This window comes from Athene cunicularia (genome assembly GCF_003259725.1).
Source record: "Athene cunicularia isolate RWA chromosome 5 unlocalized genomic scaffold, athCun1 chr5_part1, whole genome shotgun sequence".
Lineage (NCBI taxonomy): Eukaryota > Metazoa > Chordata > Aves > Strigiformes > Strigidae > Athene > Athene cunicularia.
In genome coordinates, this window is record NW_020799101.1 from 13,209,156 (window position 1) to 13,233,446 (window position 24,291).

Here is a 24,291-nt window from a genome sequence, read left to right on the forward strand (position 1 = left end):
GACCATCCTGCTTGGCAACCGAGTGCTGCTGGTTATCCATGGGAAGCTGAATCTCAGACTGATCAGTCCCTCCAGACTGCAATACAGAACAATAATGTTCAGATCAAAAGCATCTTGATTAAATAACCTAATTAAAAGGTACATAGAACTGGTGTTGTAGCAGATTTTTTTTCCTCCTATGAGGATGAAAAAAATTCCAAATTTACTTTCTTTTCAAAATTAAGAGTAAACATTTGCTTCCCATGCCATGTTTATGACCTATTAATTAGTTCCTACAAGGATAGCTGAAATCCCAGCCCTGCTTTAACACGGTTCAAGGAGCTAAAATTACCTTCATCCAAACAACCCAAGATATAAACTGTGAAAGAAATCAAACACATCTCACTGAAGTTTGGCTGGGTGATCAAATATGGATCTCCAAGGTGCTAGCTTTAATGCCGGTGGAGAGGAGGAGGGGAAGGAGGGATAAGAGGAGAGAGAGTAGGAGCCTGCAAGTGAGCACACCAGAGAAATTAAACTATCATCTGAATAAGCTGTCAACTAAATTCTCTAACCCATGGTTTATTTTAAATGAGCGCTTGAAACCCAGTGGTCATTATGTGCTGTATGTCACCAGTCTGCTCCAGGCCTTACCTGTACAGGAGGATTTTTAGCTCAGGTCTTGAGTTTTAAAGATCCTCTGCTCAGTCTCTGGTGTATTAGGACAGACACTTATGCCTAAGGAATGGGCTTAATTGGGTGAGAAATGGTAAGAAAAAAGAGAGCTGGGAAAAACCAGGAATAGTCATTTGCTGTGGACAGCACTGTAAACCTAGAAAGTAGATCTGTAAATTTTCTAAGTTCTTTTGCTGCTACACACCTCATTTCAATGCAATTAGAGTAATCTAGTTGAAAGATATCTAGTTAGATAACCGAGATCTGGGTAAAAAAAACCTCTATGTTTTATTTCATTTCCTTACCCACCAAGCCAAAAGATGTAACTTCATCTGAGCTGTATTTATAAACTTAGAAGAGCTGAGAAATTGTTCATCCCATAGTGCTGTGAATTGCCTGGAAGAACAGTTCCTGTGATGCAAGTGTTTCCTTCCATAATTATCCCAGTAGAATTGAAAAAAGTAAGTAAAACCTAGTAAATAGAAATGCAGTGTGCTGGTTAGTTTGCAACAAGTTCACTGATTGTCATGGGAACAGCTACAGACAAAGTTAGAAGTGTAACAGAACACAAGCTTATTTCTTTTCCTTCTTACTTGTTACTAATTTTTATCAGAATATCTATTGAAGATGCTTTCCACACAGAATATGGAGTACAATTATAGGACATTGCTTAGTCACTACAATGACACCGTGAGATCTGTGCATGGAAAGGTCCACACTGTTGTAAGTAGGATATGATCCACACTAAGGAAAAGTAGTTGAGAAGCTCAGCTAGTACTGACAGAGAAACACTCAAATGGTTGTCATTAAAGAATGATATTAATATTTAGTAAAACACTCTGTTGAGAGATACATTAGAGTCAGAGTAATGTCAGAATTATATGTGCAGCTCTGACTTTGGATTTTACAGCAGAATTCAGAGAAACTAAGAGAAATATTTATCTGGACTGACAAAATTCAGAGGAATTAAGAGGACTGCTTAACTGGACTAAAGAATTCAAGAACCTGGAATATCAAAAGGACTAAAAGCTCTTGCAATCAAAGATACAGGATTATGCACTCCAAATTAGGTGGAAAAATTATATAGAGTATTTCTGGCATTAACTGAATGAGAAACTGCTTCACAGGTAATATTTTAAGTAATAAAGGAGAAATCTGTATGTCATAAAGCATAGAAATAAAATTGCCAAAATTTGCGGTGAACTAGACTTCACAAGGGAAAGTAAAACATATAGCAAAAGGAACTTTGTCTGTATTAGTAGTAGGACGAGAAAAAAAGATGTCATGTAATGGATAGTGGAGAAATTGGTGTTCAGGATAGCCCCAAAAGAAGTGAAGCATACACTCATGTAGGACAAGCAAAAATAATCACTCGTACAAATGAAGATACAAAATAGAAAATTACCATGTGGAAGCAGGACACAATCACGCTGACGGAAAAGGCAGCTGAACCATCGACTTTCTAGGGAACCAAGGATGTAGCTTTTTGGCCAGAGAAAGACAATATAAGGCCTTTCTACAATCAATGATCACTTGTCCTACATCAGTTCCAGTAATTGTGCCACCATGGTGGGAGCTGGGAAGCATATGAGAGATTGGATGTCCCTGAGCCATAGGAACAAGATGAAATTTTGCAGCACCAAGTAACCAAGTAACCCAATTTAGGAACATGAAATTCATGTGTTCCTTCTATAGTCAACAAGGAAAGATGGACACTTCCAGCATCAGTTAGAACATGAATCAGTCTCTTGGAGCCACTGGCTGTGTTACTCAACTGCCTACACAAGCAGCAAGGGCCCTGTGCTTCAACACTTTTCTCAGATATATACCCACCCATAGGCAGGACAAAGCTGTGCCCTCGAAATAATGAAAAAAATCTGTCATAAAATTACCCACTGGTGGTGCAGAAAGGAAGAAGACTCTGTCTTGGTTAGTCAATCATTGCGGGAAAAGTCATTTGGTTTCAGATGTCCCTTGTGAGGCATTTTTAGAGAATGAGGCCATGATGAGGCCATCTGGAATACAATATGCAGTCCCAGGCACCCAGATGCAAGGAAGATTAATTCAGTCTGTAACAGGACTACAATAATCAAGGAAATGAAGAATTTATCTTCTGAAATGAGATTAAAAGATGCTGGCTTTTTTAGCCTAAGAGAATAAAGGTTGTGAGGATTCTGACTGCTTTCTATAAACTCATCAGTCTAAGTTTCTATAAACATAGCAGAGGCGAAGAGCTATTTAAAATAAAATACACTACTGTTACAATAACAAATGGATAGACACTAACCATTAATAAATTTAACCTGAATATTAGACAAGGGTTGCAAATCCCCAGAGGACTAGAACAACTTTTATTAGGGGCAGCTCTACCGCTTAGTTATATTGATGCTGAAGTGTGATCAGTTTACGGTTAGAATTTACAACACAGCTGCCTGCAGTAGCAAGAAGGGGGACTCATTAACTCACAGGGTCCTTTCTAGTCCAATACACCTTTGGCCTCAAGCATTTCTTACTGTGAACTGAACATTTTCTCAACATTGCTGTCTGTTCAATGCATTTATATGTGTAGTGCCAGATTTTCAAAGACCTTCATGGCTCACAGAGACAAAGGTCACATTTGCAGAAGTGGTCTGCAGTCATAGGGCTACTCTTCTTGGACACACCTACCTGTGTTAACTCTTCAGCAGATGATGATTTTTCTTTCTTATTATATACCCTTTCAGAGAACATGATGTTCTGTGCCAGAAATTAAAATAAAGGCCTACTGAAGGTTTACAGTGAAAATAATCTAAGGCAGAGGAAAGAGGCCCTTGTTTCCTTGATATTTCACAGAAGTCAGGGAGGGAGCTGAATGACAGCTGGCTGCAGGCTGAGACTGGTTAAGGCAAAAGTGACATGGGCTGGTTGTTCGCAATGAGGAGGTAGTGGGGGAGAAAAAACAAAGCAATGACAAAGGCTAAGACGACATACCGTGAGCTGCCAACATAGTCAATTTTGGTACAGAATTATTATATCCAGACAAAGACATAGAAGCAGTGACCAGAAATAGAACATAAAAGTAACTTCTCCAATTCTGAATAGCGCCATGTAACCACATTTTTTGGGAAGCATCAGCATCTCTGTGACAACATCTCCTGTGCAGGGCAGCAGCCCCCACCCATCACTCTTTGAACACTGTTTATAGAAAATGTGTATATCTTAGCTGACATATTAGAAACCTGCCACATTTTCCACCAGCTGAAAAGGTCTGACAATTGTGTGGTTTGGGCAAGAGTCATCTTTTAAGGATGAATCCAAAGGAATGATGCAGATGTAACAGCATGAGTCCTAAAGGGTTCTCTTAAACAAAACCAGGCTCCTTTATACGAGACGATAGGATTTGGCTCAAGTTTGTTTAGGCAGCTGAAGCCTACAATTATCCATCCCCAATGATGCTGGGATTTTTTTTTTATTTATTTTTTTTTCCTCTGCATGGCATTTTGCTCTTGATGGGGTCCTGGTCCATGAAGAAGGCTCCCAGGGACTACTACCTCAATATTAGGGAATGCAGTAACATCTCAGAACTAAATTTCTATTGATTTCAATGACTGATCATCCTTTCAGTGCTTGTATATGCCATGACACCATATAGCACCTGCATTTTTAGTTCCAGAATTAGTGTCATAATTTACATTATTTCTAATTTTTCCTAAAGGTCATAATACATTTTACTTGTCCTGATCTCAGCAAGCATTTGAGAAGGTAGGAGCATTAAGTAGCTCCTCAGCACTCCCAGGAAATTAATTTTCCAGATTTAATCACTAAAGTTCCTTTGTGCTCAACCTGAGGAAGCAGGAGCATATTCAGTAATTGTTAGCCCTTGTTTTTTTCATAGTTAGAAATACCAGAACAGCCGGGCTTTCAGAGTCCTGCACAGGTCAGACACAGAGTAAATCAGAGTAACTTTGAGAATGGGTCCTAATAATAAATATCATCGAGAAGTACTGGTGCATTTAGCTGAGGAGTTGAAAAATTAATACATTTTCTATTCTGACTAGATTTTCAGTTCTGACTTATCTAGCAGTTCTTCCCAGTAGTCAGGAGGTGGCAGCCTCTGCAATCACTATAGGAACAGCCAATCATATTTTTCCCCCACTTTCAGGGGAATTGAAAAGTGCCTTTAAAAATGAGATTTGGGAGAGCAGAGAAATTAATATCAGTGTCATGAAAAGGTTCAGGCTGGAGGGATTTTACTCCACAAACACACACACATTTGGCTCTTTAATTTGGAAATTCCTCTTCATCCTCACAAGTGGTATGATAATAAAATGGTTCTCTCATCAACTCTGTTTTGATACCATATTTCCCAATGAGATTATTGGATTTTAATCCTCTTCTAAAAGAAATGTTGTGCATCGTATTCATGTTATGAGCACAGAGTAATGCTTCTCAGTTTTAAGACTGGAAAGCAGTTTCTATTTTAAAGCTCTGTGTTATCCATTGCATTGTGAAATACAGAAGAGAGTTTTAATACTGATGATTTGAAGAAAATCTCTCAGCAACACATAAATAATGGAAAATTAATCTTAGGGAGAACCTCTTAATATTTTTAAATGTTCAGGCCACTTTATTTAAGCAACACTACAACAAAACGAAGATGCACCTTACAGAGATGTAGAAGTTGTTGAAATGGTATGAGATATGTGGTTTCTGGTTATTTTTTTTCTGACTGAAGTTTGAGAAGTCAGCTCAAGCTTTTTTACTGCATCTGCATCACATTAACTTTTAAACACCAACCTGAGTCAGGGTATAGGGCTCTGTCTTGGCAGATAGTTTTAACACTTGCAAGGCGCTGCTTCCACCTCCCTCTTGTTCATAGAGCGCTTGAGCACCTTAACCTGGTGCTCTGATACTGCTCCACCTCTTCCAGATAATCCCGTATCATAGATCTTGAAATGTCTTTTCTTAGACCAGAAATGCAAATATGATTCCATCTTTCATTCTCCAAAATCAGAAAGGAGTCACCATCAGTTCTACTATATATTTAAAATACTGCTGGAGACACCCACAGAGCAAGATGAAGATTAATGTATACCGCAGAAGTCCATTAGCAGGACTGTTTCCAATGACTGCTATTAGAATTAGGTTTTTGTAAAAACATGCTAGTGAAAAAGGGTATTATAGATTGCAGTTACATAGCAGCAGACTAATATCATAGGACTCTTTAAATAATGCATAAGGAAGCTGAGTCACCTGTAGTAGGAACATTTTAGGCTGCTGCATAATTCAGGAACTTTTGTTCCTATAAAGAATATATTAAGGGTTTCTGTTCTAAACTTCTAACAGGTCCATGGTCACTTGACAGTGATAAATAGTGATAATTAACATCTTGTACAGTTTAAAGATCTCACTGTTTGACTTTCATTTTTCATATCCATTTCTCCTACAGTCCTCACAGTCCCATTCACCCTCATGTCAATGACCTGACTCTAGGTCCCATTCAATGGCAGCCTTTTTTCTCACTGAGGCTGATGTGGGGTGACCCGTGCTGAGACTTTACCAGGGAAGACTGGACAGACTCATATGGCCATTCAGAGCAGACCACCACAGCTCAAAGCTTGCACAAAATGCCAAACCCAAGGAGTAGCCAGGGCCAGAGAATAATGACCTTTAGCTGCACAGAGCAATGAGACTAGGGTGGGTTTCAGTGCACGGGGACACACAGGTCACATGTATGGACTCAGCCTTCTTCAGCTAGGCAACAAGCATCTCATGAAATGTTAGCCAGCTTTCTGCAGGATCTTCAGGCAGTTACTCACCAGTAGGAAAAAAATATGCATTCTCCAAACATTGGAATTGCTGATTGAAATGTTTATGGCATTAGCTAGATGGATCAGATGAGTTGATCACAGTGGTCTTCTTGCTGGCATAGAGAACCTGTTAAAAAAGCACGTTATTTTGATTGAGTTGGCTACATTATTTATGAATGCCTGGATTTTCACGCAAGACAGATCTAGAGAACCTAAAATCTGACATGGCACCTCATGCCAGCTCCAAAGTTGCATTTATGTTAGCAATCAAATAGAAATTAGGACATTGCTTAGAATCAACCTCCTGTATCTGATCTCCTGGAAAATATGGACTTTGAAATCATGCCAGAGTGGTAGGAAGTGTTTCAGTACCTTCCAATAGAGCCTAATTTTGTCATCACAAGCTAGCTCAGACTGTGATGAGGTTTAAATAACATAGATCTCCCATTGCCTGCAATGAAAGGGTTTTTTCCTCTCCTACTTACCTGTATTGAATTATACTTTAACATATTTAAAAATACCTCTATTAGGTTATTTTTTCCTACAGCTATAACAGATAAAATGAGAGAGAACCAAGCTCTAGTTTTGCTGATGACTTTAAGTAATTTACTGGAGCTAGATTCTGGAGCACACCAAGACTTTTCCCTACCACAGCAGGTTACAGAACAGGATTTAAAAGTTTTGATTCAGCATGTACTTGACCTCTTTACCTCTAAAAACAACTCTTATGACTTCTGCTGAAACTTGAGACTAGTGCAGATGCATCTGACATTATTTCTAGCTGTCAGGTTGCCTGAAGGTTAGCCTCTTACCTCAAATATGCTCATGCATGGGGACAGTATTCATTCTCTTATTTTGAAGTGGCAGAACGGAAATAATGTCTGTTAAGATTCAAAGCTAGAACTAAAAATTAGGATAAAAGAACCCTTTTAACAATCAGAGCCTTTGTCTAAAGCCTTGACACAAATTTCTTATCACTAATGAGAATCAACACAGCTCATCAGTGTCCTTCCACATTAGCACATTTCTCTCAATAAACAGACCTCAATAGCTAAAAGTCAAATTATATCTCTAGTCTTAAAACATAAAATGCTATAACAGAAAGACTTAGAACAGGACGGGAAATCAGATGAATTCTGAAGACAACTAGTACATGCAATGTACCATGTTATGTGGACGATACATTCAAACAGAACAACGTGTAAATACAAGGAAAACAAAAACCTATAAACCAGGTCATAAACAAAAGTCATAAACCAAAAGTTGAGGACAAAGTTTCACTGAATATAAAACTATGTTCCTAGAAATACTTTTGAACAGTAGCAAGATGGAGGATGGAAGGAATCAGAAGTCATTCACTCAACAGGAGGAGGAGATAGACTTTTCAAGAGCAGTGCCTTTGGGTCTGGCCTCCAACCTTTAACTTAGTGGGAGTATTCTCTGAAGAATACTTCCCATTCCTCCCCAAACTTTATGATAAAAAGAGTCCCCATAAAATTCCTTCCTAAGATCAAAACTATAAGCATCAACCAGCACTGTTCTCAATCACAAGCTTATTCTTTTTTCTTCCTTTTCTGACAGGTTCAGGGGGCTACCATCCTGCCCAATACTCACATTTCCCATAAACCAATAAAGTCTTACTTTTCACAGTGAGAGAGGATTTGGTTATGGCATCTAAATCTCATTTTCTAAATGCCAGAGAATAGTTTACCTACCAGGCTCCCAGGGCTTTTCATATTCCCTTTGCAGAAAGGAAGTATCTGTCAAATTATTTCAGTATCCATGATTATAAGACCATCCCACAGAGAAGGGAAAAAAAGCAAATTACAAAAAAGAGCAAATGAAAAATAATTTGGTTAACACTGTATGATTACCAGAAAGTTTTGTGGTTTGGTTTGGGTTTGGGTTTTCATTTTGGTTTTCCCAGAGAGCTGTGTCTGAAAGTAAATTGATTAGCTATAAGCAGTAATTAACTGTCAGAGCAATGTCATTCAGCAAACACCACAGTTAAGAAAAGGAATCAAGTGTGTTAAGGTTAGACTGAAAAGCTCATTACAGAGTTTCCATCTCTGATGCTTTGTGGAAGGATTTTTCAGAATGACTCAGTGCAGCACCCAGAAACATATTAAATGCTTCTGCTGTTGGGGTACTTCAACACTCAGGGACAATAATACTGGGTAAAGTCCCTCATCTTGCCTCTGTGGTCCTGTGTTGTCCAAATGTGAAGCAGCTGCCTCCTGACTATACTATAATGGTCATCTGCTTCTTACACCAGCTTTGAAAAGCCACTATCATAGGCTGCCTGTGCTGGACAATGTCTCCTTCTGACCTAACTGGGCATTTCATGACACTTCAAGTCCTTGCCTTGCCACATGTGCCAGAAACCAGATGAGAATCTTTCTGCATCTTTCCTTCTTCACTCAGCTGCTCTTAGCAGGAGGCAGAGCTCCTCTGCCACACTTTGCTTTAAGCCAGAACATTTTTTTACTACTGATTGCCATCCAACTTCCAAATTCAATGGGAACTACAGACAACATTGAGCAGTTATGTCTTAGGGAACACTTGCAGAAATATTTTTTTTTTTAAAAAAGAGCAGCCTACATAAGCTTCCACCTAAAAGTCCTAAAAGAACTGGCTGTGCAGATTCCTGGCTTCCTACTCTGAGCTAAATTAAAAATACATACTAATGTGTTAATCTGATGTTTATTTTAAATAAGTCTCTGAATGTTGGCATAATTCTGAGAGGATGAAAAAAATGCTCCTCTTTACGAACATCCAAGAGGTCAAGCATAGAATGGGGTAAATAGAGGTTGTACAAAACACAAAGTGATTATTTATGATGTTCAGCTACTGGAAAACTAAATCACAGAAGTATAAATAATGAAATCAACATGTTTTTATGAAAAATTGTTAAACAAACCACAATTTCTTTAGCAAAGGCAATCGAGTAGATATATTTGGACAGTAAGACATTACAAGTACCATTTCATACGACTGTGATTACAAAACTACCATGATACAGTATCAAAAACAGTTAGTAATGGGTTGTAAAATTACTAACAACCACCTCAAAAAGTAGCAGGCACTGGGAAACTTCCATTACAAGAGTCTCTTCAGAGGACTGGATCAGGACAGCCCAGTGATTGATACAGTTCTCAACATTAATCAGTGTTTTCAACGGTGTCCTAAAAGTAAACAGAAAATTATTGCTGATAAAAGGAGATAGAAAAGAGTAGCAACATTGTTAAAGGTTGATAAGATCATTCAGACTGACCAGTGCGTCTCATAAGCTGTGTCCATTCTGCCATGATATGTTTTCCCACAGACACCTAGAAGCATAAGATATATGTAGGTGCTTTGCAGGCAGTATCAAAAAAATGGGAAGGAGGAAGTGAAGGGAGAGGGTCGTACTCTGGAAAGCAGAAACTCAGGAAAGATCAGCGACTCTGAAAGTCAGGCTGGCTGAACAATTCAACGTGAGCTCCCAGCAGCACGTCATGGGAAAGGTGATAAATGTATTTCTATAACCATGGAAAAAGTGAATAGCATAGAATGATGATTTTGCCACAGTTTCAGGCAAGGGGAAATCCAGTTTGAAGACAGTCGCTGAAGTTCTGATATTTACATTTTTTTAAAGGGTGTGGAAAATCACTGAAGCTGCCTGACAACTGAAAAGTAAGATGAGAAGAAGCTGCCTCAGCGAGACTCAAGGACCTTGCTTGTTTAGTGTAGCAAAGAAAGATGAATAACTTGTATGAATGTCTTCACAGGGAGAAAACAATAAATATTAATCAGACAAAACAAGAACAATGACGACGCTCAGGATCCAGACCTGTTGAAATGGGGAAAAGTGTTTGCAAATGCAGAGGCACAGAGCTCCTGTTACCCAGGGAAGCAGCATATTCTCCATTCCTTGAGGTTTTCCCATCAAAACTGGCAGCAGGTCATTTCCAATCAACTTACTGAAAGCCTATCTCAGCTAGATTCACATCAGTTACAAACCCCCTTCATACTGCTCTTCCCCGGGGACAGTTACAGACCCAGAAAAGCAAGCTTCCCATCAATTACAAGTCTTATGTCTTGGGAGATATGGATTCAGTCCTTGTCTCTGCCAAACATCATTTGTATGCCATTGAGCTCGTTACTTAAAGTAAGCTTCATTTTACCTAGTTTTGGGTATCTGAAAGCTAGATGTCTATTTACCATGTAAATGTCTGAAGCATTTTTATCCTCAGCGTCTCTACCAGCCAGTGGAGAGAAGCAGGCACCATTGGAGAGCTGTTTCTCTGACAGTTCTCAAAAAAATCACTATACAATGAGGAATTTCATGCTTTGAAGAAATCTCTATGCTGATTGAACAAAGGCAGGAAGGTGACTGGCTTAGACTTGAACAACAACACTCTAGACATATAAATAAGGGAAGGTCTGCCTTAGACTCTGCTGAAGAGGATATTAATATTTATAGGCTGCTGTGAAAATAATATCTTAGAGACTTAATATTATTAGGAAATATATGAATAGCTATGATAAATGGTATCAAGAAATCACAGTGTTCAAATTTTTGCAAAGCTCTAGGGTGAAAGAAAACTGCACCTTGAGATTGTACAGGACAATATCCAGACTGTGAGCCAGATCTCTGAATGCCACAAATACTGAGGGTATTGAATCCATGTACACCTTCCTTAATAGAAAAGATAGCTTAAAGGACCTCTTTCCCAAACAAAGGTTTTTTCCATTTTAAAGGGTTATTTTTCACCAGCCTGGTTTTCAGGTTGGCAACAAATTTGTGACAGCTCAGCTGATGGGGCCATGAACTGCTGTGTGGCAAAGAGCTTTTAAACCAGATTCATGGCTGAAAAAAAGGACTGTGGAGTTACAGTATAATGCAAAATAGAAAGAAAAATGAAATTCCAGCATAGCTCTGAAACAGCATAAAGGAGAGTAGAGCTGATTCAAGACAGTTGATCTTATGACATGGAAGAAAGGTTATGACATTTGTCTCAACCAAAAGGTAGAGTCTCTCTCATCTACACAAACTCTGGAAGCAGCGGTTCAAGTGACCTCCCTGAATAGCAACATAAGGAACATACAGCAGTGAATTTCCTATCTGGTTGTAGGAGAAAATCTTTTCATAAAAATACATCCGTGTTTTATTCTTTGGATTTGATCCCAGCAATCAGATGGGGAGGAAGTGTTGTGTCTTCTTTATAGTAAAGCTTAAGCAGTACACTGAGAGATCCATTGTGCAGCCTTTCCTTATACCAGGAGAGTTCACTCCTCAAACACTAGTCAGCAGAAACAGTGGCCCTGATATGAGGATCAAATGTCTAGCAAAGCCTCTGTCTATATCTAGCAAAGGCTTATGTGACCACAATTCAGCAAACATCACTCCAGCTCTCTAGCACATTCCTGCCTGTCCCTCCACCCAGGGTTTCTCAGCAATTCCAGAGCCACAATTAAACCCATATAAAAAAAAACTCTACAACAACAACCACCAAAACAGCTCCGCAGAGAACTGAGTTAGGAGGCAGAGGAGACTTGAGAAACATATTACCAGGACTGGAAGCAAAATTCCCTATTTGTTCAAGCGATTTACATAATGACTCCTCTTTTTTAGACTTTTTTTTCACACTAGTTATTTAATATAGTCATTATACTTGGTTATGGCACTCTGGATTGGGATGCTGCCAAAGAGACACTATTTAGCGGGGTCTGAGGGGCTGGATATTTGAACAGAGCGTTTTATTTTAATGAACTTCACCTGCTCTGCCTTGAAAAGAGCTTATAGGAATTTTCTCACAATGTTCTTAAGAAGATGGAGTTGATTGAGGGCTGTCTCTTGAATATAAGACTCCAAAGTTCAGAATTCCACATTTTCCTTTCTAGGCCATTTTACTTCTTTACTTGGAGAAATTAATGCAACTTTCTCTTTCCAGTCCATTAATTTGAGTCTAAGCAATATCCTGTCTCCAGTAATTTCATTTCCACAGATGAACCTGTGTGACTAGAAAGTTTGATCATCAAACAATCAGTCATTAGAGTGACAGCTTCAAACTGCAAGCCTGATGAGCCTCCCTTGTGTGGCCTGCAGTCATGGTACTTCTCTACTTCTACACATTCCCACAGCTTCTTTTTCTTTTTTGCAAACTATTTCACTCCTTCCCAGTAGCTCAGTTGAAGCCTCTATTTCCTTCCTTTTCACTATGACCATATAATTATTTTTAATTATTTTTGTAAGCTCCTAGGTAAAATTTCAAAATCAAAAAAACTTAAGCTATTGCAAGAACAGACAAACCAGTCTCTTCCTGAGCCAACCCAAGGTTCTTACCGCTGTTACTTCCTTTTATCCCATGTGTTCATCATAAGAAAGGCTTGTCACATTGGAATAATGTTCTTGCAGCTATCTTCTTTGCATGGAAGAACTCCAACATGACATAGATTTTTGCAGTAAGTAAGGCCTCAGGCACAAGACACATCAACAACGTATCTCTCTGACCCTCCCAGAAAAGTGAGCATTTTAAAATCCTTAATGCCATACATTTGTCTCTGAAGAATGCAGCATTGCCTGCACCCTTGTCAGCTTGAAAACAGAAAACCACTTTAAAAAAATATCTCATATACTCTAAAATAAATATAATGAATTAGTCATTACTCCTTACTGTAATGTAATGGCATTCCTGAAAGCCAGGCTCTATTAGCATTATGAAGGGGTGTTGAGACAAGGACGGGTGTCCTGGGGATTACTGCAGTGGAAAGCAAAGATGAGACAGTGGTACCTCATGAAATGCAATCAGGATGCTGTCACAGCCTCTGCATATGTCCCTACACATTCCTTCACTTTTGTTTGCAACTTGGTAAGGAATTACCTAATAAACCAGCTAAACTTTTGGCTCTTTTTCTCTAGTTGCTTGTAAAGATGCATATTCTTAAACAGACTTGTGGGTTCAGTGAATCTGTAAGTGAATAGCTCCTTTGGATACTCATTTTACTGTTAAACCAAAAAAAGATTGTTATACAAAGAAGTAAAACAAAAAATGCAACACATACTAAATAGTGCTTTCAAACAATGATCAGCACCAAATCCTGCTCCCCAAGGATCATGTCAGGAACTGGTATCAGTTGACAAAGTTTCATTATTTATTTAAATGTCTATTATTATTCTTACTTGTTCTCATCTTGTCAGTTCACTGCTTTTATTACAGTTTCTGCCCATGGGTACAAGTGAGGGTGAGTAGGGAATATCCATAGCTAGGCTCTTAACTGGCAGATAAACTCACATAGCCCCAAAGCATCCATAAACATGCACGCACACAAACGTGTGATCTGTCATAACAACATGAAGATCTGCAGAGCAGAAACTAACATGCAGTAATGCTTAAAATCATTAATTACTGCAGAGAATACCCAGTAATATCTGCAAATCTAAACCGTATTTTTTATGAGACAATTGATAAAACATATGTTATGCATACGGTGTATGGGGAAGTACTGTAAATAGAACAGCTGTTAACTTCAAGAGTTAGAATAGAAAAAAGGGTTTATTTCCACCACAAGTTTTCTCATTCTTGCTTTCTTTATATTGTCAGATATGCCCCTGGCCTTGTCATCCCCCCACTGCCCTGTTTTCTATTTAAGACTCTGCCAGCAAGCTAAGAGGTCCCTTGGTTCAAACACACTATTTCAAAACTGTGCCCACAAACCATGACTGGATGTGAATAGCTCTTCTTCCCTGGATGGGAAGAAGAGTGCACATAAGTTTGAACTAAGCTACATTATTACCCTCTGCGACAGTGTAAAGTTTCCACAGGTGATGGGAGAGACTACTGTATACTCTCCCAACCTTCAGTTCCACAAGGGATGACTATTTTTATTTATTTCTCACCAGGATATGAAATATGCACTGACAGATGCTACAAAACAAATTCATCCTCACTCATCATTGAAGTACTGACACTGAACAATCACTGAGAATGCATGGAGCACCTGTGTGTCCTTTTTTTATAATAGATAACACACTCTCATCCTCCATTATTAGTGTAATTATCAGTAATATTTAGGTGCTGCTTCACTGACTCCAGAAGACATGCATTCACATGCACCAAGCCTAAAGTGAGGTCTGTTTGAAGTCTTGATGGAATACCACAGTGAGCTTATATCCAATGTATTCTTGTTCTCTATTTTATTAGAACCTAGAGATATATTAATAATATATTAAAATATATTTGCATAACAATTGAAGCATTTACTTCTATGGCAGGTGTCAGTATTTGCTAATAACAGGATTTTCAAATACCATGTATCATAACAACCCCAGATGCCACATACCAGTTATCACAGCAGTCAAATCAGGCATGGTAGACATAACTTGTTACAGAACTCAGAATCACAGAATGGTCAAGGTTTGAAGGGACCTCTGGAGGTCATCTGGACCAACCCACTTGCTCAAGCACCTAGATCACGTTGCTCAGGACCATGTCCAGATGGTTTTTGAATATCTCCAAGGATGGAAACTCCACATCTCTGGGCAACCTTTTCCAGAACTTAGTGACCCTCACAGTAAAAGTGTCTTCTGATTTTCAGATGGCACTGCTTGTGTTTCAGTTTGTGCCTATTGCCTCTTGTCCTATCACTGGGCACCACTGAAAGGAGCCTGGCTTTGTCTTCTTTGCACTCTCCCTTCAGGTATTTATACACATTGATGACAGCCAACCTGAGCTTTGTCTTCACCAGGCTAAAGAGTCCCAGCTCTCTCAGCCTTTCCTCATAAGAGAGATATTCCAATCCCTTTATCATCTTCCTGGCCATTTCTTGGACTCTGTCAAGTATGTCTGTATTCATCTTGTACTGAGGAGCCTTAACTGGACACAGTGCTCCAGGTGTGGTCACACTGATGCTGAGGGGAAGGAGCACCTCCCTCCACTTGCTGGTAACACTTCTCCTAATGCAGCCCTGGTTACAATTGGCCTTCTTTGCAGCAAGGGCACATTGCTGGCTCATGTTCAGCTTGATATCCACCAGGACCTCCAGGCCTCTTCTGCAAGGCTGCTTTCCAGCTAGGTGCCCCCCAGCATACATTGGTGTATGGGGTTGTTCCTCCACAGGTTCAGAACGTCACACTTTCCCTTGTTGAACTTCGGTAGGTTACTGTTAGCCCATTTCTTCAGCCTGTCGAGGTCCTTCTGGATTGCAGCACAACCCTCTGGTGTACCACCCACTCCTCCCAGTTTTGTGTCATCTACAACTGCTCAGTTCTATCCTTCATAACATTATTTCAATAAGATTATAAAATACTACCTTAATATATACAAACCTTGTCTTGAAAGTATACCCCTACAAGCACTTGTTTGCCAAATATGATCCACAGAACAACAGTAAATACATTGAGGTTGCTTAGCAGATACCTTACAGCACCTATTAATATTTGCAATGAAAATATCATGACTGATTCTCTGTGAGAAAAGTACTCAGTTAACAGTGTTACACTGGTCCAAAAAGGTTGGAAATTTCTCCTGTGGAAGTGCTGTCTTCCTCCTGGTCAAGCACAGTAGTAAAGAAAAAACGGAACAAAGTTCTGCCTGTATTCCACATCCAAAAACACTGCAGTGAACCTCTGTCCAGTCATTCAGAATGGGATACCAGTTCCACTTTGGTGTTATTTGTAACACAACAAGTCTCTCTTTCTGTCTGTAATTCAGCCATTACTTATTAATAGGTATTTCCAAAGGGATGCTGCTGGTCACTATTACCTTGATGGTCACTACTACCATTATATTATTCTCATGATAGCATTGAAATGCTATCCATTGAAATGCTCCTTACACGAACATCAAGAACAGATTTAATTTGCCATGTTTGAAAAGGCTGACATTTCCACAGACCAGCACTGTTCATTTGCAAAATTGAGACTGATTTCAAAAGGACTATACACATCTCAAAGCTCCCACAGGACAGCAGAGACGACAGTAAGCCGCCTAGCCTTGACTAATAGGCTGACACTGCTTTACAGTAGGACACTCTTCAGTTGCTGGAAAGCATTGAAGGGAGACTGAAACATGACCAAAGAGACAGCCAGCCTTTAGACTGCCCCATTTCTGCCAAAGAACTAGAGTAGGAACCTTTGTGGATCCACTAATATGCAAGAAAAGCAGATCTTTTCATCCAGCTTTTGTAACTTTCAAAAATACACTTATCTATTAATTATTTCATGCTACCAATTTATTTCAACCTACCAAAACTCTTTTCACAGCACTTATACAACAGATAACAGATGCAGGGACTGGATGATAGCAAACACTTGAAAGTGATGCCTTATATTTTTATGGATCTGTAAATATATGAAGGATGTTGTCGCTATGATAGATACAAATTATAAGAAAAACAAGGTTCCAGACAGATGACATCTTTTATCCCTTTTATCTTTTTATGGTATCATTTGATCTCTCTGTGAAGAGTAGATGTCAAATTCCTTCATCAGATCTGAGAAAGAAGCAGTGAGGCTCATGCTAAATCCAGGTTAGGAGCAAGGGCTCTGGGTGCTTGGTTCCCCCAAGATTAATATCAGCACTGTGCACTGCTGGAGCCACCCAGCAGTATGAATTTGATAGATGTGGGCAAATGATTGCAGTTCTCTCGCATCAGTCAGCCACTATGGAGCTGTATTCTTCTATACTGGCTCTGTGCCAGGAGAACAGGTAGGAGCAGAATGCACTGAGCAGACTCAACAAATATTTCTAAACAAAGATCTACCAGAAGCTCAGCCTGTTGCAGCCTGTAGCTGTGGCATTTTGGAATGGACTTCAGGAACCCTAAGACCAGCTGCAAGCTACTGACATATCAGTAACACCATTAACTTAATCTGTTACTGAATTTTGAAACTGGTTTTAGCACCTGAAAGCAGAAAACAGTGCCAAAAGGAGACAGGAGAGGTCACCAGCCTTATAGAAGAGCAGGAGGACCAAGCATCTAAAAGCTACCAGAAATAGAGGGATCTGCCAAAAGTAGTTATAAGTAAAATAAGCACTTATATTTGTAAATTATAATCATAGCATTGACATTATGATTCCTTTCCACCTTTCATCCCGGTCTGACATCTATACCTGATGCTGAAAATATGATTGTCCAACTGCAACTGGAGACCTCAAAGTTGCAGTCCCCAGTAACCAGCAATCCTCTTAACGCAGTGATCCAGCACTACCATACCATCTCTTCCAGCTGTACCATTTTCCTCAAGGTGGTGTCAGGATTAAGCCTGTCCCCTTGTTGTCACCACTGGACCACTATAACATCCTTGAACTTTCAAAGATGGATGCACAGTATATGGTCAATACACCAAAGACTTTCAGGGTTCTGTTTGCCCTTAGGCTACCTCATTTTGCCACAGTGAGACAGACTCTTTGCTCATGTCAACAACACCGAGTTCAAGAGAAAGATGCAAAGATATACTGGTGGAGAAGACTGGGACTGGCCTTTCTTTCACATTCCCTCTCATGCACAGCACTCCTGAGATGTTTATTACTTTGGTGTCTATCTGCTGACTTGTGCAGTATAAATTTGTCCAACAGAATTCAGTCCAACAGACAGTTCAACAACTACAAAATACTTTTTAGAGACACACTTGGTCAGATACAAAGTCTGGAAAACATCATCCCAAAAGTGATCATAACTGAAATAAAATGAAACCATAATTCATTCAGATTCAGAATTACTCAAAGCAATGGAAAGTAGTGCTTCCAAAGCCTGAATCTGCTGTCCTTTTATGAGTTTCTCTCTGCTGAAGACTATAAATCCTTGATCAGATGATCTTTCCTGAACTGTAAAATATAGTGACTCAAGTTCAGTTTGGTTATGCAAGAGCAACACTTACTGAAATCAGAGAGGCTTAGAGGAAAAAGGGGTCCTACAAATCAGCTGCCCTGACATTAACAACTTGTACAAGTATTGATAAAATCTTCAATACAAATGGTTATTTGGAAGATTAAGTCTGTACTCAGTGGACCTGGATTCTTCAAATGCATGAAATTACTTGGAAAATTAAGGGGACATCTTTTTCTGACGTACTTAAGTAGTCAGTTATCAACCTCATTACAGAGCTAAATACATTTGAAAATGTAATCTTCAGTCATACTCTCAAAGGAGACAGATTTCTGGAGGTGCACAGATGTCCGGGAGGTTTACAAAGTGCCTAGTTGTTTAGTTCACAATAAAATCAATGAGAATTAAGGGCCTCATATAAAACCACGTTGATCTGCCTAATTAAAAAACATAGACCCTAAGATTACATATCTTGTAAAAAGCAGTGAGGTTGGAGCTCTTGCAAGCTCTGAAAGCTACGCTTTGGCCTTCCATGATGCAGTCCCCAGGCAGCTAGCAGGAGCACCTGCTCCATGGGAACGAGGATGGGAGAGATGTCAAGCCTGAACCAGCCTTGAGGCACACCTGGGCTGTCAGGACAGAGATCTTGCAGCAGCAGAGAACAGATGGTCTGTAGAAAAGCTGACATTAAAACAGGCCAGTCCAGACCTTCACAAGGACATTTCAATCATATCTGCACTGTTTAAAGCAAGCCGTGGGTTTGCTTAGACAATTTGAGAAGGTGTTTTTTCTCTAAATAGCAACTTAGCATGAGAGTTGCCACTTCCAATTTAATCATCCTTCTTCGATGTAGCCTGGTGCTTTGCAGGTGGATAATTAACCTTGATATTCATTCGGACTTCAAAACACACAACTCCCATTGCTGTCAATTAGCTGACTATCTCGACTGCATGTTGATGGAAGATTTTTTTGTGTGACCCTGGCAGTATGGCATTTGGGAAATTTCAATAGGTAATACAGTCATCCTGCTGGAGAAAACCCTTCGCAAATTACTGTAACAATTTTAGAATGGGAAGTGAGATTATGAATTTGTCACTGAATTGGGTTCGCTAAACAAAACAAACGTACATTAAAGTTTATCCTACTTTCTGCTCTTATTGCAACGGTGCTTTCTAAAAGATCCTTCCAGATAATTGGCAAACCTTCTTGTTATCATGGTCTTGTACATCTCTGAGCACAAGGAAGATGTCTTGATCTCAGCTAGGGCGTTCAGAAGGTACCATACTTTTTAATACTAACGTAAGACTTGAGGCAAAGTTATTAACGATTGTTACAAAATATTTTTTTTATATATGAGGTGGTGCAATAAACACTGCAATATGAAAATGGGACATGGTATGGGAAGAGCCAGTGGCACTTTTCCTGCTGATTTTTTTTCATTTATAATAGAGTTACAGCCTACTGGTAACAAGATTGAACTAGTGGGCAGCAAGAAGTTTGAATCAGACTATTTCCCTGTTATCCCACAGTGGGTCACATTCTGCTAATGAGTGTTAACCCTGCAATCAGGCAAATATTCATCTTGAGAAATGAACAACTTCATTCAGGGCTTTTAAAGCAGTCAGCACAGTCAACAGCTAAAAAGAAATTGGCTCATACACAGCTACTTTCCTTTCTAAATAATTTTCTTCCTCCCCGATGAGAATGGGAGCTAATGGCATAAGTGAAACATTATTGTAGCAAAATCCAAGCACAAGTCCCTTCCAGGTTAGAAACCTTGCCTTGTGATGAAGAAAGAATAGCCGATGCTCCACTGAATGCTTTTGCACAGGCTAGCTAGGACCTTTTGTGAAAGTTCCTAATATGAGCTCAATTTGATCTCCATATTTTCAAAGTACTTTGCCTCATCTACTGAGTGAAAACAGGAAAAAATAATAAATAAAAAGAAATATCGATCTGTTGTGCTTTTTCCTGAATTTGAGAATGACATCAACCTTTGGGATTTTTTCTGAAATATACTAACAGTAGAAAAAATACTGACTACTCCATTTTCTACACAGGGTCAACATTACGAAGAGGAAAAACGGGCTTTGAGCCATGAAATAATTGCACTCAATAATCACTTAATAGAGGCCAAGGTGACAATAGATAAGTTGTCAGAAGACAATGTAAGTATTTAATTATGGATGCATCTTGAGATTACATTAAAAAATAAATTAGGCCACGCACTTCCCATGAAATTAGAGAACAGTTTCTTACTGCTTACGTAAAATGTAGTTTGTCACCTCGACAGTTAAAATTCATGTTTGATTGTTCCCATCATTTTGTAAATTCAGCTCTGCTTATGCTGTGGGGTTGGGGTGAGTCTTTTCATTGATATTTTTTTCCTTATGTCTCACCAAAAACTGATGAAAAAAAATGTAAGAAATGGCAATATTCCCACATTTATTTTGCTATCAATTGCAGTCCAGTACAGCAAACTGGTCGAAGCACATGATCAGAGCTATTACATGGACACATGTATGGAGTGAGGATTCATCATAAGGATTTTAGGCACAGTCTAGAGCCCTAGATTTCCTGCAGTTCATCTGATCTTTCAGTCTTTGTTCACTGAAATGATATGCCCAGCATAAGTGAGCAGTTCTAGCAGAAGGTAGGATTGATTCAACCTGGTTGCTCAGATTATTGTAGGGAGGGTGAACCAGGTTTTCCCCAGCTGTGGTTCATGTGTAACAATTTACCTGTCTCCATGTGGAATGAAACAGGGAATATCTCTGGCGATTGTCACCCTGCATCTCATTAAACACTCCTGAAAACTGGCATGCATACTGCACCTAGCAACCAAGTTCAGGAAATCCTTCCAGGGACAAACCTAAAAAGACAGCAAAGAAAGGAAGACTGCATGCATTTAGTTCATTATTGTGCCATTCTTTAGACACAATAAAAAATTCATCTACAGAAGACATGCTTCTGTTAGCACTTATTTTTCAGCATCTTACATTCAATCTTCCCATATTTCATATGAACTCTTAATCACAGCAGGGAGCATTTGATCCCATTAATATGCCTGTTGATGTGAATTGTGCCTATGAGATAAATACCTTTCCAGCGGAAACAAAGAGTTCACAATCTGACTCTTTACTTTTATAGAAATTGTATAGAAACAACAATTACTTCATAACTCTGATAACCGTAACTAATGGAACATGGTAAACGTGATGGACTACATTTAGGTTTTAGAAGAACAGATATACATCCAGACTAATTCACCTGAAGTCAGTGGAATTATTTCAGATTTAAAATAGAAGGGAAAAAAAATGTAAAACTCTCCCAATAAGTACGCATGCATTTACACTACTTCATGGAGCCCACATTTGAAGAAGTGTTTTCAATATTTGTAGTTTTTAAAAAGCAGCTGAGACTGGACTGGAGTTCAGAGTACTCTTCTTCCAAGAAGTATTCTGACTACTTTGAACATCAGAAGCCTCAAATAACAGTACTACTTCTTCATACTTGAGGTCGATTCACAGACAAAATTCTGCCCTTAGTTATGTAGCATCATTAATAAAAGTATAGGTTAAATTCTAAATTTTAAAATAAAGAACTATGAAACAAACCATTAATATTATACCTAATAAGTAGAGAGAATGTTAAACTGAAGAATCCTACATGGGGAGAATGTGTTATTCTCTTGCCAATATTCTTTCAATTATATTTCCCCTTATTCTACTGACTTTTGATGCAAAAATGTGGTTTAGACTATGGGAAGTACTTTTGGTATTTATTGCCGATTATTGTGGCTAGTTTCCATTCAGATAAACATTAAAGGACAGAAAGTCACGCCAGTTGCGTGGCGTGTACCAGCATGTTGAGAACAAAGTACATGTGGCACTTTTAACTCACATGTAATTTTTCTGTAGTAATTTTTAAAGCTGCTAATATTAAAGTGTCAGAAATGCTTTTTGTACTCTCCATGACAACCGCTTCACAGAAACAGAAGCACACAGCTTTTGAAGAAAGGATTAGATCTTGGAGTGTATTCATTTTTGTGTACCTAGTAGTGCCATATATGACTTGGAGTACTTGTCTGTGCTATACATTTTGCAGCAATATATTATGTGTTTAATGTGCATATGACATGTCATAATCACATGCACATGCCACAGATTTTGCTTTAAGTTGAATTCTTAGATTCCTACTCTTTATATCTGTTTTTCAGGAATAAAATAGTGTGTATTAACATAACATAGAATTTAATACCTACATAAATGAATGTATCTCCCCCATATAGTTAAGGCAGAAATGGTATGTATAAAAGCTCACAGAAAAAAAAAAAAAAAAAGAGACAAACCAAGACGATCTCAAGGACCTTGAATATGAAGATATAATGAACTCGTGATCATAGGAAAACTACATTTACTACCCCCATGCCTCACAGACTCCCAGGAACATCTGTTGAACCTGTTGTTACAGAATACCTTTAAAATAGTATTTCAAAACAGAGGGAATTTCAACCATTCCTCTTCATAGAAGAACAAGTGGAACAGTAAAAATCTGCATAGAATATAATTATAACATCAACTCAAAGAAAATTCAAATCATTTCAGTATTCAACACCTTTCCTCTATAAATATTTTCTAATTTTTACAGATTAACACAGCCTAGTGTCCATAGTACTTTTAGCTCTATCTCATCTATGCCCACCTATGAAGTCAACTTCTGAAGCCAACTTTGTTTTTAATGGCACATAGATCAGGAAAAGCAACATACAAGTTTTACCTCCAGGGAGCCAAAGATACTGGCTGAAGGATACAGTTACAGAGTCACGTGTGCTAAATTAAATTTAGACGAAGGGCAAATCTGTGTACTGAATTTTCCCATTAAATAGGCTGTGGGAGCCATTCAATATAAATATAGCATAAGCGGGTTGTTTAAATTCTCTTTTTCCCTGTGTGGAATTCTCATGGTAATTTCTTACTCAGTAAAAATATCCTGTTCTGCAGCATCAAATATTTGCAGTGAGATTTAATATATTTGTATAGCTGCACTCTGCAAGATATGAAAGGAGCCAGGAACCAGCAAGAAATTTTCTTAAGGAGACAAAAGCTTTCTTTTTTAAAAAAAATACAATGTATGTTTCTGCAGTGAATTTCTCCCACGGTCTCATAAAATCATTTAAGCATTTTCTAAAGTAATATTTTAGTGCTGATCTGGATAATACTCAGTAAAAATTGTCTGGGTTTGAATTTTCTTTTTGCTTAAAAGATCGTATTTATTTCAGCCTTCATAGCTCCATGCATATTAACAGTATTAAGTTCAGTTTCTAATGGTAAGTATCTATCTTTAGAAATGCAGATTACTGTTCTGTAGTAACAGTTCTCAGAATTTTCTTTTTAGTAATTTTATCAGCCCTCATAGAGCAAAGGGGCAAACATCTCTGGACCGTGCAAGAAACATGGAATCTTAATGTATTTAAAGTGTGCTCCGAATTTCTCCAAAGTCAATTTTTAAAAGATTGCTCAGGCATGGGAGAAAGGCTGAAAGACAGAACCTATTTTCAAACTTTAAAAAACAGGCTACTTTTTGTTTTTCTAGGAGCTCTATAGGAAGGACTGCAATTTAGCTGCTCAGTTGCTCCAGTGCAGCAAGAATTACGACAGGGCACATAAACTTTCGGAGGTAATGTGACCACACTTGGTGAATATTTAAAGAAATAAATATTTTATGGAAAACAGGTTATTTTACATGTATCAATTCCAGAACTTGTTTGCCCTTAAGGCTTTGACTCCCCGCCCTGCCCCTTAAGCAACAACAGGAGTGCTTGTGCACCTGCTGTTATTCTCTGTAGCTGAGGGAGGGAGGTGCTGACAAAATCACAGTCGACGATCAAACCTGGAGGTTCTCTCTTCCCCAAAACCTCTGCTATCTGGTAGAATGGGCCTGCACTGATCACATGAAAAATAAAGGTTTTAACAAAACCGAAGTGCTGAGAATTCAGGACTGCAAAGTGCTGGGAGGGGGGTGGGGGTGGGGGAAC

The 24,291-nt window shown here is 38.7% G+C and overlaps 1 protein-coding gene across 6 annotated transcripts in view; it reads left to right on the forward strand.

Annotated features, from left to right (window-relative positions):
* Positions 1 to 24,291, forward strand: part of BEGAIN (brain enriched guanylate kinase associated) — a 161,929-nt gene that overhangs the window by 132,582 nt on the left and 5,056 nt on the right. For all 6 annotated transcript variants that reach the window (XM_026849493.1, XM_026849494.1, XM_026849491.1 and 3 more), the window contains 2 exons: positions 20,315 to 20,422; positions 23,850 to 23,933. In XM_026849493.1, the coding sequence (XP_026705294.1) occupies positions 20,315 to 20,422; positions 23,850 to 23,933 (192 nt within the window). The remainder of the gene's footprint in view (positions 1 to 20,314; positions 20,423 to 23,849; positions 23,934 to 24,291) is intronic.